The sequence below is a fragment of the Nipponia nippon genome, unplaced genomic scaffold, assembly GCF_047370975.1.
Source record: "Nipponia nippon isolate SJK-2023a ecotype South Korea unplaced genomic scaffold, ASM4737097v1 scaffold_6, whole genome shotgun sequence".
Taxonomy (NCBI): Eukaryota; Metazoa; Chordata; class Aves; order Pelecaniformes; family Threskiornithidae; genus Nipponia; species Nipponia nippon.
This window is the reverse complement of record NW_028262380.1, coordinates 749,423-765,129: the sequence shown is the minus strand read 5'-3', so window position 1 is coordinate 765,129 and position 15,707 is coordinate 749,423. Positions and strand designations below refer to the sequence as shown.

At 67.5% G+C, this 15,707-nt stretch overlaps 1 protein-coding gene across 1 annotated transcript in view; it reads right to left on the bottom strand.

Annotated features, from left to right (window-relative positions):
- ATP6V1B1 (ATPase H+ transporting V1 subunit B1) overlaps positions 1-15,687 on the bottom strand; it is a 19,488-nt gene extending 3,801 nt beyond the window's left edge. The window contains exons 1-6 of the mRNA XM_087736354.1: positions 15,560-15,687; positions 6,506-6,561; positions 4,789-4,887; positions 3,313-3,406; positions 1,314-1,391; positions 816-955 (exon numbers count right to left, since the gene is read on the bottom strand). Coding sequence (XP_087592480.1) covers positions 816-955; positions 1,314-1,391; positions 3,313-3,406; positions 4,789-4,887; positions 6,506-6,561; positions 15,560-15,662 — 570 coding nt within the window. The 5' untranslated portion in view covers positions 15,663-15,687. The remainder of the gene's footprint in view (positions 1-815; positions 956-1,313; positions 1,392-3,312; positions 3,407-4,788; positions 4,888-6,505; positions 6,562-15,559) is intronic.
- Between the last annotated feature and the right edge of the window lie 20 nt (positions 15,688-15,707).

The window sequence follows — 15,707 nt, the reverse complement described above, 5'->3', positions numbered from 1 at the left end:
CCAGGATACGGCCCCCACGGCAGCGAGGGGCAGGTGATGCAGATGGGAGAAACAGGAACCAGCACAGGAGAGAGCAGCCCAGCACGGGCACCGGCAGCCCCAGCTGCCCACCCGGCCCGCGGGTGGGTACCCGGCCCCGTGGGGCGAGGGGGAGCGGGGTCTCCCCGGCCCCCGCCAGCCGTGCCCCCTCGCCATGGCACAGCGCCTGTCATGCCGGGCCCCGCCGTGACCATGGTCACCCTCCTCTGTCGCTCCCGATCTGTCAGGGCCGGTTTTCCGTCCCATCGCATCACCGTCTGTGCCGGGGCGGGGGCTGGGGCGGTGCTGCCCATCCACCGCGCCGGTGCGCCCGTGGATCAGGCTGCTATTTCCAGCACCAGGCACGACCGCACTCGCGGGGCCACGGTGGGGTCTGTGGCTCCCCACCCCACGGGCTCGCGCACCCCACATCAGCCCAGATCCCCTCTCCCCCCCAGCGCAGCTCTGGCGTAGCGGGGTTTGTTTTATCCCCTCGCTGTGCAGATGGGGAAACTGAGGCACGAGGCAACGTGAGCTTCCCTTCTCCTGCGTGCAGCAGCCCATCACCCTGCGTGGCTGGGGGGGGGGGGGCGGGGAACACAACAGACACCCCAAAAGTTTGGTCTGGCCCGTCACGGTGAGCAGAGCACAGCAGGGAGAGGAGGAGCGACGCAGGAGATGGGCTCCAGCCCTCCCAAACTCCCCTGTGCTGCCTCCTCCATCCTCCTCCTCCTGCTGCCGGGGCTGTGCCAGGGGCTCGGCACCCCGCAGGGACCCGGCACCCCACAGGGACCCACCTCGTTGTGGGGAAGACCAGCAGCAGAGAAGATGGGGATCTTCTGGCCCCGGGCAATGCTGTTCATCACGTCGATGGGCGAGAGCCCGGTCTGGATCATCTCCTCGGGGTAGATGCGGCCGTGGGGGTTGATGGGCTGGCCTGGAGCGGGAAAGGGAATGAGGCACCCGCGGGGCACCCCGAAATGGAGGAGTTGCCCCCGTTGGTGCTAAAAATGAGGCCCGGGCTTCTGGAGCGAAGGAAGAAGCAGCAGTGCAGCCACCCCACACGAGCCCTGGCGTGGGACAGGCTCACCAGGCACCACCCCTGCACCCGTACCCCCACCCAGGGCACCCCAATGGGGACGGATGGACCCCCTCGGGGACCCAGGGTGGGGGCGGCACCGCGGGGCCGCTCTGGCCATCAGGGCACGGTGTCGGCCCCAGATGCCGGGCTGCCCCCAAGACCCTCCAGCATCGCAAAGGAGCTGGCAAAGCAATGCCGTGCCCGGAGCCGTCACCGTTAATGTCCAGGAAGTCCTCGGCCATCACCGGGGGGCCGCTGTCGATGGGCTTGGCAGAGCCGTTGAACACCCGACCTGCAAGGAGAGAGCTGCTGGAGGCCAGGGAGAGCGAGCCAGCCTGGTGCAGAGCCCTGCGAGCAGGCAGCTGCCTGTCCCGTGGCTCTGGGGCAGGGTTTCCATCCCGCTCCCGGTCCCCTGTGCGGGTGCAGGCAGCCCAAGGACAGGCAGCAGTGCTTCCACCCCAGCCATGGGGAAACCCGGGAAATGGAGAGCACCCATGGGTGGCACAGGGCATCCCAGCTGCCCTGGGTGTCCCACGGGGGATGGGTGAGGAGCAGAGGACTTTGCACCCAGGGCGTCGTGTCCCACAGCCCCCCATGCCGGGGGACGAGGCGTCCCCATGTCACTGCGCAGGGTGAGCAGGGAGCGTGGCACCACAGCCCGCAGGGTAGGGATGCCAGCACGCAGGGCCAGGTCCCCAGAGACCCCCCCGCGCCATCCAAGCCACCCACCATCACCTCCCCCTTGGGGTCCCCAGCTCCCGTGTATGTGGGGTGACACAAGACCCCCCCACGCCAGCCCTGAGGGGGGGTACGAGGCTCCTGGAGAGCCGTTGCATCGCTGTTCATGCTCAGCCTCATCGAGCGGCTCCGAGCCGCGGGATCGATAGCGGCGAAGCCGGTGCACTGGCCATGCCAGCCCCCCCGGCACCCCCGCGTGCCGCTGTCACCCCTATGGGACCGCGTTCCGGTCCCCGACGGGGCCAGGGAGGCATCGCCGTTGTCAGAGCAGATCAAGCTGATGGCGGGGCCGGGGCGCGGGAGCACGGAGCATGAAAGGTCAGTAACCTTGGCGCTCGGTGGGCACCCACGTCTCGCCGGCGCGCAGCGGCTTAATTCAGCGCCGCGGCACAAAGAGCGGCAGAGGGGAGGGAAGGGGCGATGCAGGCCAGCACCCGGGGGACCCTGGCCCGGTTTGGGGGGGGAGGAAGGGGAAACCACCCCCCGAGCCCGATGGACTCTGCACACTCCTGCCCGGCCCCTCTCCCCTCCCAGGGGACTCACGCCCGGACCCCGCATGGGGACAAGGGGACCCTGCCTGGGAAAGGAGCCAGGGGCTCCCTGCCGGCTGCTGGGGAGCCAGGACCTGTCCGGCCGTCACCGCGCGCTGCCGTACCGCGCTCGACACCTGCCCCCTCCCAGGCAGGCTGCCCTTTACCGCTGCCCTTTGCAGGCAGGGCTCTGGCCGGGTTTCGCGCTGCAGGCACAGACGGGAAGGAGATTGCAGGAGACACGCGGCCCCCGATCGGGGAGCGATACCGTGCGTCAGCCGAGGTCCCTCCGCCGGGACCCCAAGCGACCGCCGTCACCGGCTGCGACCCCTGCAAGCCCCCGGGGCCGCTTTGGGGGCTGTAAGACCCTCAGGAGCCTCTGACACGGCTGGGGGGGCCAAGGGCCTGGGGCTGGGCTTGAACGGTCCCCGGGGAGGCTGCTCGGGGCTGTGGGGGTCTGCCAGCACCCGGCTCTGCCCGGGGGGTGTCCCCAAGGGGACAGGGGTGGCCGGTCCCCCCCTGCAGCCCCACGCCTGGCCACATCTCAGGGCTCAGCATGGACGGGGAAGATGCTGGGCGGCCCCAGCCCCCCTAAGGTCGAGGTAAGAAGAGCGCTAACAGCACGACCACGGGCTGAAGTTCACCTGTCCTCACCTGGGAAACCTTTTCCCAGTCCAGCCCAAGCTTTTTCTCCTGGGATAACTGGGCAGAGTGGGCCCAGGGGGATGTTTTCGCCCTGTAGGAGGGTGACCATCACCAGCCCTCCACGCTGGATGTGACCCTCCCAGGACCAGAGGGCACCCAGGGATGTGCTCAGCCCCCGGGCAGCAGCAGAGCTAAACCCCAAGACCCCCACACCCCCAAACCGCCTGTCCCCCCGCGCCCGGGTTACCCCACCATCCACGCACCGAGATGTGCCGGGGCTCAGCGGCAGGCTGCACTTACCCAGCATGTCCTCAGAAACCGGGGTCCGGAGGATGTCCCCGGTAAACTCGCAGGAGGTCTTCTTGGCGTCGATCCCAGATGTTCCTTCAAACACCTGCGGAGACCCCAGGGCAAGAGGCGGGCGGGTGGCAATTAGTGGGGATTAGCGGGCGCAGAGGGCCGGGGGGCTCGGGGGCGGCCGGGCTCTCTGCGGGGAGGTGCCGTGATCCGCGTTCACCCGAAAAACCCGTCAGGGAGAGGTGATAAAAGAGGGGGAGAAGCCCCGGGGTTAAGAAAACTCCCTTCCGAGGGGCTTTGGCTCAGGGGGAGCAGGGGAGGGGGGCCACGCTCTCATGAATGCGTTGGGCAGGGCAGGGAAACCAAAGGCATTTTGATCGGTATAATATTTGACACCGTTTGTATTAATTAACCTCCAGATCGCTGCTTTAATTAGAGCCGTGCGGCCCCTGGGAGAAGGGCCAGCTTGGGAAGGCCGGGGGCACCGGGCCGGCGGGGATGTGGGCAGGCACGAGGGCAGGTGACGGCCGCAGCACCTGGGTGCGCGTAGGCCAGCCCCTGGCAAAGCTGCAGCTGCAAAAGGCTCCTTTTTTTCCCCTTTTTTTCCCTTTTTTTTCCCCTCCCGAGGCTGACTCCCTAATAGGATTAAAAGGGCGCTGCAGAGGTCTGGGCGGCATTAGAGGAGCAAGGTTTGGCGGCTCGCCAGCCAGATCCCAGCCAGGCCGAGCCCTGGGCTGGCTGATTAGGGGGGACCCCGGCTAATTGGGCAGGACAGCCCCAAACGGCCCCGGTGCTGGCGGTGAAACCCCACTGCTTGGCTGCCCCGGTGTGGGGGGGGCATCCTGCCCGCTCCGGGCACCCCAGAAACCCGCTGCCCACCCTGCTCCCAGCCCCACAGGGGGCTGGGGGCCGTGGGGCGATGGCAGGAGGGTCCTAAGTTTTCCTTATGAGGCAGCCCAGGGAGGCCAAGGGGGAGAATGGGGGGCTGAGGGATGGGGGGTCCTGAGGAGGCTGCGGCATGACCCAGATGGGCTCAGCCTGGCAGGGAGACGGCGGGGGGACCTGGGTGGGCAGCTCGGGCAACAGGCAGAGCAGGACGGAGACCCAGCACGGGGTCGTGCCCACGTCTGGCCCCTCCATTCTGCTGAACTTTTGCAGACGACGTCATTTCGGATTTGGCACCCGGAGGCTCCTGCCCTGAGCTGCTGGCACCAGGGCTGGCACGGGTACCAGCTCCATCCCTGCCGGTGCCACACCGCCAGCCCAGGGACCACGGGCCAGCAAGGAGCCGCGCCGCCGGACGCTGCCCGTCCCAGGACACCGGTCCTGCAGCCTGCCGTGCTGGGAGAGCTGGGGCAAGAGCCCGGCAGGGCCCTGCCGGCCACCGCTGGAGGGGGACAGAGCCCCGGGACACAGCCCCAGGCCACACAGCGCCCGCACATCCCCCGTCCCGCCACGTCCCCGCTGCGCTGGGCTCACCTGGACGATGGCTTTGGAGCCCATCACCTCCAGGACCTGCCCGCTGCGGCTGGTGCCATTGGGCAGCATGAAGTTCACGATCTCGGCGTACTGGGCAAACTGTAGGGACAGGGTCAGGGTGAGATGGGTGGGGGGCTCCTCTCTCCTGGCTGTGGCACTGCTCCGTGCCTCAGTTTCCCCAGTGTTGTGGGGCGCCCCCTTCCCCTGAGGGTGCTCTCAGACAGAGCCTGGTAACGAAGGAATGCAAACCCCTTTCCCTACCAGAAGCAGACAGACCTATCCCCTGCATAAAGCAGAGAGCCTGCCAAAGCACATCCACAGCCCCGGATAAACCCCCCGGAGCTGGTGGGACCCCTCGGGGACCCCTCGGGGACCCCCCACGGCCAGACCCCGTGGGACAGAGCAGCACGGGCTGCCCGCACCGCCGGATCCCCCGTAATCCCCCCTGAGCTGTGACAGGTTAAGTCAGGGATCACGCAGCCACCACCTCGCATCGGCCAAGCCGAGCCGGCGCGGGCAGAGGGGCGAGCGGGACCCAGCACCCATGGGTGGCAAGGGCTGCAGCCCCCCCAGGGACACCGACCGACCTCCCCGGCCCCCCCACCCAGCCGAGACCCCCGGGGTGGATGGAGGGGGCTTTTCTGCAGCCCCTTGGCTGAGGGACACGTCCTGCTCTGGGGACAAGGTCCAAGGGGGCTCGCTCCATGAGCCCCCCTGCCCAGCCCTGCCCGCCCAGCACACTCTGTGTTCTCTTCCTCCCCCTCCTCCTCGCTCCCAGCCACTGGGGCTGGCACCGGCACTGCGAACTTTGGACTTTAATTCTCCTATAAAGACCTTTGCATAAAGGACAACAAAGCGAAGGAAACACCCGCCACGGTCTGGCTCTTTAATTGAGCTTATTAATTTCTGTCCTGCCAGGCTGGGCGTGAAAGGGGCCATAGAAACGAGCCACCAGCCAACAAAGCCCCTCGGAGGGTCCCGGCTGGCCGGGCCACGCGGGGATGCTGAGGCACCCAGCGCCCACCCACGTGAACCCAGCGCCTGCTCCGGGAGCAGGGACCGGCAGGGTGCCACCAAGGTGCTGGGAGATGGGCTGAGCTGGGGTCTGTGCTGTGGCCTCGCTCAGACCTGGCTCCTGGACAGAGGGGGACAAGGGACAGGAGCTGGAGCTCGGGCAGGGGCAGAGGGGACAGGGGACAGGAGCCAGATCTTGGGCAGGGGCACAGGGGACAAGGGACAGGAGCCAGAGCTCAGCAGGGGCACAGGGGACAAGGGACAGGAGCTGGAGCTCGGGCAGGGGCACAGGGGACAGGGGACAGCAGGTGCCTGGGTGCAGGGGGACACGGGGCGAGCGCAGGGTGCCCAGGCAGAGCGCACACAGGGCCACCCGTACGCCGACGCGTGTCCCCATGCCCGTGCACACGCAAGCAGGCACGCTTGCACGCCCACACGCGTGTGCAGGCTGGCACACGGGCTCTGCTGCCGGCCGTGTCCAGAGGAGGGAGCTCGGAGCCGGCTGACGGACCCCAGAGAGGAGGGGACAGCCCAGGGGACAGGGGACATGGGACAGGGGACACGCTCCCCCATTGCACCCTCCCTGCCCTGGGAGGGGATCTGGCAGCCAGGCCCAGGCAGGGACAGCACGGTGGTCCCCACACAGCCCAAGGTGACACCGTCGAGGGGTCCCCTTGTCACCCACCGGCAGACAGGGTCCTACCTTCACGTTGTCCAGCACCACCAGGGGCCCGTTGACACCGCACACCGTCTTGTAGGCTGGGGGGAAAGGACACACCGTCAGCCCCCGGCGCCGGGGCTGCTCCCACCCCGCTCCCAGCACCGCCACCCCCGGACCATGGGCACCGGGGGGCCGCGGCCTCGGCAGGCAGGATCCGTCCCACCCCAGCGCCATCCAGTCCTGCTATCCCATTCCATACCCCAGCTACGGGCCAAGCGACTGGCGGCTGCTGCACTGGAGACCCAGAACCTCCATCCTGCAGGAAACGCCGCCTTTACGAAATTAATTTCATTTCAGCACATATAAAACATTTCAATAGAAATAAACGTGCAGAAAGGAACGACGTTTAAAGCCAGGAGTGCAGCAGCCCACCCCAGCCAGCAAACTGAAGGACTCTCTGCAAGTCAATATTTTCCCTTTCCCAGGACAATTTTTCATTACACCAAGATTTTGCTTTAAAAAAAAGAACAATAACAAACCTTTTTGTGGAAAAAATATACGAACAAGTCGCAAGAGCCAGACCCTGCCCAGGCAGAGCCGGGCTCGGGGCCACGGGCAGCGCAGATGCGAGGTGGGGGGTGGTTTCCACCCCAAAACGGGCCGTCACTCTCCACCTTCTCCCGCCGCCGGACCCCCCTCGCCCGGGGAGACCCCGGTGCCTCCCCCGTCCCCACCCAGACCGCGACGGACACCGGTTCGCACCCCCCGCCCCTGTCCCACACCGAATGCTGCCTGCGGCATGATTAAGGCAGGATTAGGCTCGTGTCCCCCTGCTGCCGTGGCATGGCTCTGCTCCACGGTGGCTACTTGCCATCATGCCCGGTGACAGCGCAGCAGCCGGCCCGGGGGACGCTTCGCCTTCCCGAGGTGCCCCCACGCGCTGGGCAGGGATGCCGCAACCGGGGACGCTGCAACCGGCAGCTTTTGGAGCCGGGATGAGCAATGTCCCCCCCGTCCCCAGCTTCCCTGGCTCAAACCCCCCCAAGCAGCACCAGGAGAGCTCGCCAGCCTTGGGCAAGCCCATCTCAGTGGCATGGATGCCCAAGCGAGGTGGGACCTGCTGGCTGCTCCAGTAGCTCCCGCAGGTCCCAGCTCCCTTCCCAGCAGGGCATCCCCATCTCGCCAGGCTTTTCCCCATCCACCCCACCTCCACGGCAGCCTCTGCCCCATTCGCTCCAGCAGATCCTCCACCGTTACCCGCACACCCTGCCCGCAGCCAGACAGCTCCTCCTCCAAAAACCACGGCCACGGGCAGAGACAGCAGCCCCGGCGCCATGCGATGGGTGCAGCCCTGCCATCTCCCGCTGCCCTTCTGCCTTCGCTTGCCTTCAGCCGGCAGCACGGCGGTCACCCCTTGTCCCCAGGGGACACCCCAGGATGGACAACCCCAGCTGGGTGCTGCGGAGCAGGAGGACAAGCTTTCGGGGCCACCCTTGCCAAGACGAGGTCCGAGCACCCAGCCTGGTCGTGCCTGCAGGGTGGCACTGCCCGGCTGCCATAGGGTGCCGGCCTGGGACCCCGGGGTTCAGGATGAGACCTCAGGGCACTGGGCACTCACACAGCGCTGCGTTCGGGCAAGGAACAAGGGGCCGGGGAGGTGATTTCTCCAAAGTGACTACGAAGACCCCAGGGATAAGCGCGGCGCAGGGACGTCAAGCGCAGGGACGTCAAGCGCAGGGACGTCAAGCGGGGATGAAGCCGTGCATGAGCCCAGCAAGGGGACGCAGAGGTCCCCGAGGCCGGGGAGAGCCAGGGTTGGGAGCAGCTTCCCAGGCGAGTGCAGGTGCCGGGGAACCGATCCGGCTCAAAGCCGCGCCTTGATCATTTTACCGATGTGTCAAACGCCGTAACGCCTGCCATGGCAGGGCCTGGCTTTACTGACCCCGCCGGGCCCTTTCATCCCTCTGCCCTCTCTTCTCACACCGGGTTCTCTGATTTACTCATGATCCTAATCGGATTGGAGAGGCTGGGCCAGCTGGCGAGCTCGCCGGCCTCCCTCCCGCCAGCTGCGGGGATGGGTGGTCCATGCCACGGCAGTGGGATGCGGGTCCCCGTGCCGCAGCACCCATGCCACCCTCCTTGTGATGCCGGCACCGGCGCAGCTCCCTGGGTGCAGGAGCCGGTCCCGCGTGTGCTCAGCAGCCCAGCCCGACCAGCCCCGGGAACCTCGGTTCTGGGGGACAGGTCCCGTTTGCCCCTTGCTGGCCACATCCCACACCAGGGAGCACCCATCCCTGGCCACCGTGGCACAACCGGGCCCCCAGCGTCCCCCTTCCCTCACCTGGTCCGTGCCCCAGTGCAGACGCTGGCGGTGCCAGTAATCCCTGCCAGTTTTGCAATTAGCCTTCTCCCCGTTACCCAATTACGCCCAGTTCCTGCTGGTCGCCCATTCAGCAACCTGGGGGGCTGGCACGCCGGGAGCCGGCTCTCCACCGCCAGCCTCCCCGCCTTTTGTCTCCTTTATTCCCAAAGTGACCATTCTGCCTTTTATTTCCCCTTCCGACTCCTTCACAAATATCCGCCGCCTCGCCTGCTTCCCTTCCCCCGGGAGGTTTTGTTGGGCTCTTTTCTTCTCTCCCCGCGTCTCCTCCGCAGCCCCAGCTGTTGGGGAGCCCCCCACGTGGGACAGGGCCACGGGGCTCATCCCTCTGGCCCCAGCACGGTGTCTGCGGTGCAGCCCCGGTGGCCGCCAGCCCCCTCGGGACCCTCCTGGCTTCCCTCCCACCGCACGGGGATGTCTTCTCCCACCGAGGGCATCGGACCCTCTGGCGGCAGTGCTTGGTGCCCTATGGTTGTGATACTGGATCATCGGCCAAGCTCTCTGCCTACCCATCCACCCATCCAGCTCTGCATGCATCCATCCATCCATCTACCTACCTTCCCATCCTTCCATGCATCCATCCATCCACCCACCTTTAAATAAAATATATACTCATGTATTTGCCCTCCAGCCACCACTCCGGGAGGGAAGCGCCATTCCTCTCATTTCCTCGGGGGAAACTGAGGCAGGGAAGGCCCCCCCAGCCCAGACTCGCAGGGGTCCCTGGCAGCGCTGGCTTTCCCGCAGGCTCCTCTCCGACCACACCAGTCGGTTTGCAAAGGAGCTGCCCTCCGCTGTCACCGGACCCCCTTCCTCCCCCCCCATGCCTTCGTTTTGGGGATGGATTTTAGGGTGGTGGCGACACCACCAGCATCCCCAGGAAGGAGGGAAAAACATGACCCAAGGGTCTGGGCTTGGCCACAAAGCCCTGCAACGTCACCTCCAGCGCTGGTGACAATTTGGGCTTGCTCTCGGAGTCACGGCATGGGGGGGGGGGGGCAGGGACCTCTGGAGATCTTCTGGTCCAAGCCCTGCTCAAGCAGGGTCCCCTGGAGCTGCTCGGGGGATGGGGGGGTTGAAGATCTCCAGGGATGGAGATCCCACAGCCCCGCAGCCCGGCCTGGCGCTCGGCCTCCTTCCCAGCGAGAAAAGGCTTTTTGGGGATTGGGCCTCCAGAGGATGCATGGATGGATGGATGGACAGCCAGACTCGGTCACGGAGAAACGAATAGGGGGCTGATAAAAGATGTTGCTCCACAATTCCCTGTTCTTCACCGTTTCCACTGAAAAGCCCCTTACAAAACTCACAGGGGCTTCGCCTCGCCAGCCAAGCCGGGGGCTCCCTTCGGCCTCGGCTTGCCTCTCCGTGCCCAAGGAAACCAGCCCCCCAGCCGATACCACGAAAAAATTAACCTCGCGCAACGGATTGTTCTGCCAAATATTTCATTTTCTACAAAGGAACCCGCAGCTCCCGGCTTCCCAAACGGGGCAGCCCCAGGGCTTCGCCCCCCAGCCCTGCCCTGGCCGGAGCAAAGCCGGTGCCGGAGCCACCCTGCCCGGCACTTGCCGCATCGCTCCAGTCCGCGCCCGTCTCTGCAGTGCAAAGGGCTCTATCGCAACAGAGAAGGAAATCGCGACAGTAACGCCAAGTGACAGCCCACCAAAGGGGCTCAGGGCTGGGGGGACGGAGGAGGAGGAGGAGAGGGTCGGGGAGGGACGGGGCAGAGGAGGGGAGCCCCTGCTACCGGAAAGCACTAATTCAGATAATTAAGATGTTGAGCTGTTATGAACAAGCGGGGGGAGGAGCGGCGGGGTGGGTGGGCTGCGGCGGCCGCGGGCCGGGAGGCTGCCGGGGGGCACGGCCGGGAGCGGGGGAGACACGGGAGGCAGGGGGAGAGGGGCCAAGAGAAAAGAAAAGTCTTTCAACCTGGCCTTTCCACACCCCCAGCCCCAAATTCACAGCTCCTGTCAGATGCAATCTCCGTTAGCCCTGACGCTCACGCACTACTGACCACGGCGGCGGCCGGAGCGGGGGGAAAGGGCCCCCGTGACAAAGAGGACCCGACCCAACTACACCCGCCGCTAATTGCTCCCACGCACCCGCCCTGCTCGCCCCGGCCCCCTGCCCCTGCCCGGGCATCCCCCGGCCCCGACACACGCCTTAGGGCTCTGCTCCAAAGTGCTCCGGACCTCCGGCGAGGGGATGGATGCAGCCCCGGCTCCGGCCTCCTCCAGCCCCGGCCACGGCGTGGAGGCTGGCGGAAAACTGCCGAGGGTATTACCTTCTCCGCAGAAGTGATCGAGGCTGATTTTGGATAAATTTGGCGCCTGCCCGCTGATGGTCAGCTTGGCCTCTAGGATGGGGCGCGCAGCGGGCGATGCTCATCCCCGCTCAGCGCCCGAGCAGCTTTGCACATCCCCTACCCCAAATCACAGAGCCGGGGGTCGCACGCAGCCGCCGCAGCCTCCGACGGCCTCTCCCGTCTCCAGCCCCAGGTGCAGGCTGAAGCACGGGATGGAGCGGGCTGAAGGGAGCCAAGCTGGAGCACAGAAACGGGCCTCAAATAGCCCCCAACCCCCCCAGACCTCTCCCCCCCAGCCCAGGCGGCACCAGGACGGGTCTCCGGCATCCCCCAGCTCACACCCAGCACCCCACGGCAACAGGCACCCGTGGGGCAGAGGGTTCTGGGTGTGCTGAGCACAAGGCATGGGGTGGCCGTGGGCTGCTCTGGACCAGGCTGGATGCGTCCCACTTCCCTCCTGGATGCCGCTCACCATTTCAGCACCCGCAAGCCTGGTTTTTAACCAAAATGCTGGGCCCAGCTGACGCTCAAGGTGCCGCAGCCCAGCTCCGGCGACGGGGCACAAATCTGGCCCCGATGGCAACTTTGAGCTCAAAATCCCGCTCAGCCCTGCCTGGCGCCGGAGCCGTGGTGGTGACCGATCCTCCGGGCATGGCAGGATCCGCCTGGACGCACCTCCCAGAGCCAAGCTCCGGCATCACCCGACGGCCTCATCCTGCACCGGGTGACAAGCACAGCAGCCCAGGGCCATCCTGGGACTTTTCCGACAATCCCTAAGTGACCGCTTTCCCCCTCCGCAACCTGCCCATTGTGCCATGTGTCACTTTGTGCCGCGCTGTCAACCCCACCGGCCTGTCCCAGCCCGTGAAAAGCCCGGCGGGGGGTCACACTCTATGCCACTAATTAGGAGCCGGCGGCCGAGGGTTCCCATACACACCTGCACGTCATGTGAGGAAAGGCAAAGAATGGCAGGACCAGCCGAGCGTGAACCAAACAAGCCAACCCAAGGAAAAAAAAAAAAGGAAAAAAATTGCTGGGCTTGCTGTCGCATTTTCCATCAGACAAAACAGGGCCGGGGGGGCGGGCGGCGAGGAGCGGGGCTGCCGGACCCCGGCCCCGGGCGGGCGATGCAGGCACCAGCTGGGCTGAGGGCTTTTGAGGGGCCGAGGGGAGGAGATGGCCTCAAGAAGAAAGAAGTGATGGAGAGCGGGGCTGCGGGATCGCACCCCAGCGGGATGGGCCCTGGGGTGCTGGGGATGCTGCTGGAGGGGCGGGAGGATGGACGGCTTCTGCAACCGGGGGCTGGCAACCGGGGAATAGACACGGGCGGCCTGCCCAGGCTCGGCCGGCGGCAGGACACGGGCACACGATGGCCGCGGCCCCCGCCAGCCCCGTCGCCAGCCCTGCAGCAGCTGCCGTCTCCTACAGCCACACCAAGGACGGCAGCCCAGCTCTGCTTCCGAGCGCGCCGGCTGCTCCATCGCCGAGGGGGATCTGGTCCAAGGGGAGACCTGCCAGGGTGCCCAGGGCTGGGGGATCTCCCCGGTTCCTCTCCTCCTCCCGTGTCCCCAGCGGGCAACGCCACATCCCAAACCCCACCGGCCACAGCTCCCAAAGGCACCGTCCCCTGCCTGCGGCCAGCCCGGCGCTGGCACCATGCCCGGACCCGGCGCAGAGTCCTGGCAGGAGAGGGGTGTCACGGCTAACGGGGCGGGTTGGGACACGGCAGAGGAGAAGCCGAGACACATCCCACCAAACTCCCCTTCCCGGGCTGCCATCGCGCGGCACAACCGCTGTGGCACTGGGCCTGCTGACAGCGATCTCCTGCTTTCTCCATCCATCCATCCATCCTCCCATCCGTCCGTCTGTCCATCCCCTTGCAGCCCAAGCCCTCGAGCCTCTCCCAAGCTGTGCTTAGGAGTTTGTCACGTTTAAAGCACGCCGTGGGGCTGCACCAGGCTGCGGGGCCGGGCGTGGGGCACCCCACTCTGCGCAAGCAGCCGCCGAGCCCACGTGCGGGCAGCGGCCCCGAGCCCACGTGCGGGCAGCGGCCCCGAGCCCACGTGCGGGCAGCGGCCTTGTTCGCTGGGTTGTTTTTCATAAAGATGGGTCAAGCCAAAGGCCAGGAGGTGGTAAGTGCTTCTTCCACTCGCTTGTGCTAATGGATTTGCAGCACTGGGAAGCAGCTGCTAATACCTCTCCTGCTTCTCAGGAGAGCTGGCCCCAGCAGAGCAGTGCAGGCAGCGCTCTGCCTGCTCCTGCCAGCCAGCCCTGCCTGCCCACGGCCCTGCTCGGCCCCCCGGTTCCCCCCAGCTCCAGGTGCTGGGCTGGAGCTGGGGACCACGTAGCTGCTTCTGTGCCCAGTGCCACCCTGGGGCCCCACGCTGCCGGCACCCCGGGCACCCCGCCATGGGGCTGGGGGCAGGCTGTGGCATCGCTGCGGGGCGGGAAGCCGGCGCGGTGGCACACACCAGGGACACACAGCAGTGCCCACGGCGCGCAGACGGCCGTCCCACCCAGACCTGCCCCGCTGCGCCCCGTGGCGTGGCACCGTCCGGGAGCTCAGCCCCACACCTCTTCCCCCGGGCTGAGCGGGGTCTCCGCACACCTCCCCCAGACCCCTCCAAATGTCACCCCCGGGTACACCCCCGGCTCTCCCGCATTGCCAGGGTCCCTCCTCCTGGCTCCCACCCTCGCCTTCACCATGCAGCGCATTTTTGGGGCAGTCCCAAAGGCTCCCTCCCGCTCCGGCACCCACCGCTCCCACCCCTCCAGCTCCCGCCCCAGCACACAGGGCTGCAGAGCATCGGCTTGTCACGGTCCCGTGCTCCCCACGCACACCTCTCCGACATCGGGTGGTGACGGGACACCCGGGGCAGGACTTTTGTCCCAGCCTGGAGGTGGCTGCTGGGGGGTTTGGCTTTGCAAAGCCAGACTGGCAAAGCTGGCACTGTCCCTACAGCTCCTGCCGCCAAGCGACGGCGGGGCAAAACACGGCTTCCTCGAAAATAAAAGCGCTTGGCCGCCCAGCCCAGCAAACTGCCTCCCACGGGCGCACAAAGGGCGCGAGAGCCTGTTCCCGCAGGATCCAGCCAGGGAGCCCAGGGGAGGACCCGCCTCTGACGGGACGAGAAACAGCCCTGCGGCCCCCTCCCTGCACCCAGCGCCCCTCCGGGGGCCAAGGGCTGGCCCTCACCCAGCGCGAACCGGGGCAAAGTCACCCGCAGGTGGCTGCTCCCGGCCCCGTGTTGACAGCAAACACGGGCGGGCGGCCGGGCAGAGCCGGCTGGGCTCCGCCGCGCCGGGAGGGTGCAGCCAGGACCGTGCCAGCCCGCAGCCACCCGGCTCCGGGTGACGGAGGTGACAGCAAAGCTCCCTTGAGCCGGGAGCGAAGGCGGAAAGGTCACAGCAAACGTCCTTGACGCCTCCGAGCCCGCTGTGCTGCCCGTAGGTCCCGGGGCTGCTGCGAGCGGGGTGCACGGGGGCGGACAGCGCTGCCAGCACCCATGGGTGCAGCGCAGGGGAGCCCCGCACGGCGCACACACAGTCCTTGGCACGTCCCAAGGGAGGACGGGGCCGTCAATCCGATTTGTCCCCCGCTGCGGCGGGTCCGTACGGGCTCCATCACCCGGAGGGGCACCCGGTGCACCCCAGCGGCATCGGCTGCAGCCCGGCACGCACCCCACGGCCCGCGGGGGGCCAGGACACCTTCCCCAGCAGTAGGTGCAGCCCCCGGGACGGGGGGTGACGGCCCCTCAGCCCCCCGACAGTCCCCGTGCCCTCCCAGAGACCCGTGCAGCCCCTGCGCTCCCTCCGAGGGTCTCGGCAGCGAGGGCAGAACCCCTGCCTGCGGCTGGGGGCACGGAGGGATAGAGCCCAGATCCCTGCCTGCCCCAATGTCACCCTGCCTGTCCCAGTGCCCCCCACCCATCCCTGCCTGCCCCAGTGTCACCCTGCCTGTCCCAGTGGCCCCCACCTGTCCCTGCCATCCCTGCCTGGTCCCAGTTCCCCTGACTCGTGCCTGCCTGCCCCAGTGCCCCCCACCTGTCCCTTGCCACCCCTGCCTGCCGCAGTGTCACCCTGTCTACCCCAGTGCCACCCCTGCCTGCTGCAGTGTCACCCCCCCCCCGTCCCTGCCACCCCTGCCTGGTCCCAGTGTCACCCACCCACCCCTGCCACCCCAGTGCCACCCACCCACCCCTGCCTGCCCCAGTGCCCCCCACCCGCCCCTGCCACCCCTGCCTGCCCCAGTGTCACCCACCCATCCCTGCCTGCCCCCCACCCCTGCCCGCCCCAGTGCCCCCCACTCACCCCTGCCACCCCTGCCCGCCCCAGTGCCTCCCCCCCACCCACCCACCCACCCACCCACCCCTGCCCGCCCCAGTGCCCCCCCGCCGGGTCGCCCCGCACTCACTCAGCCGGGGGCCGCTGCTGTAGTCGCGGGCGGCGGCCAGGGCCTGCTCCCGGGCGGCGGGCAGGGCCGCTGCCGCCGCTGCCGGCACCCTGACGGCGGCCATGGCCGGGGCTGGGCCCGGGGCCGCGGCCGAGGCTTTTGTACCCCC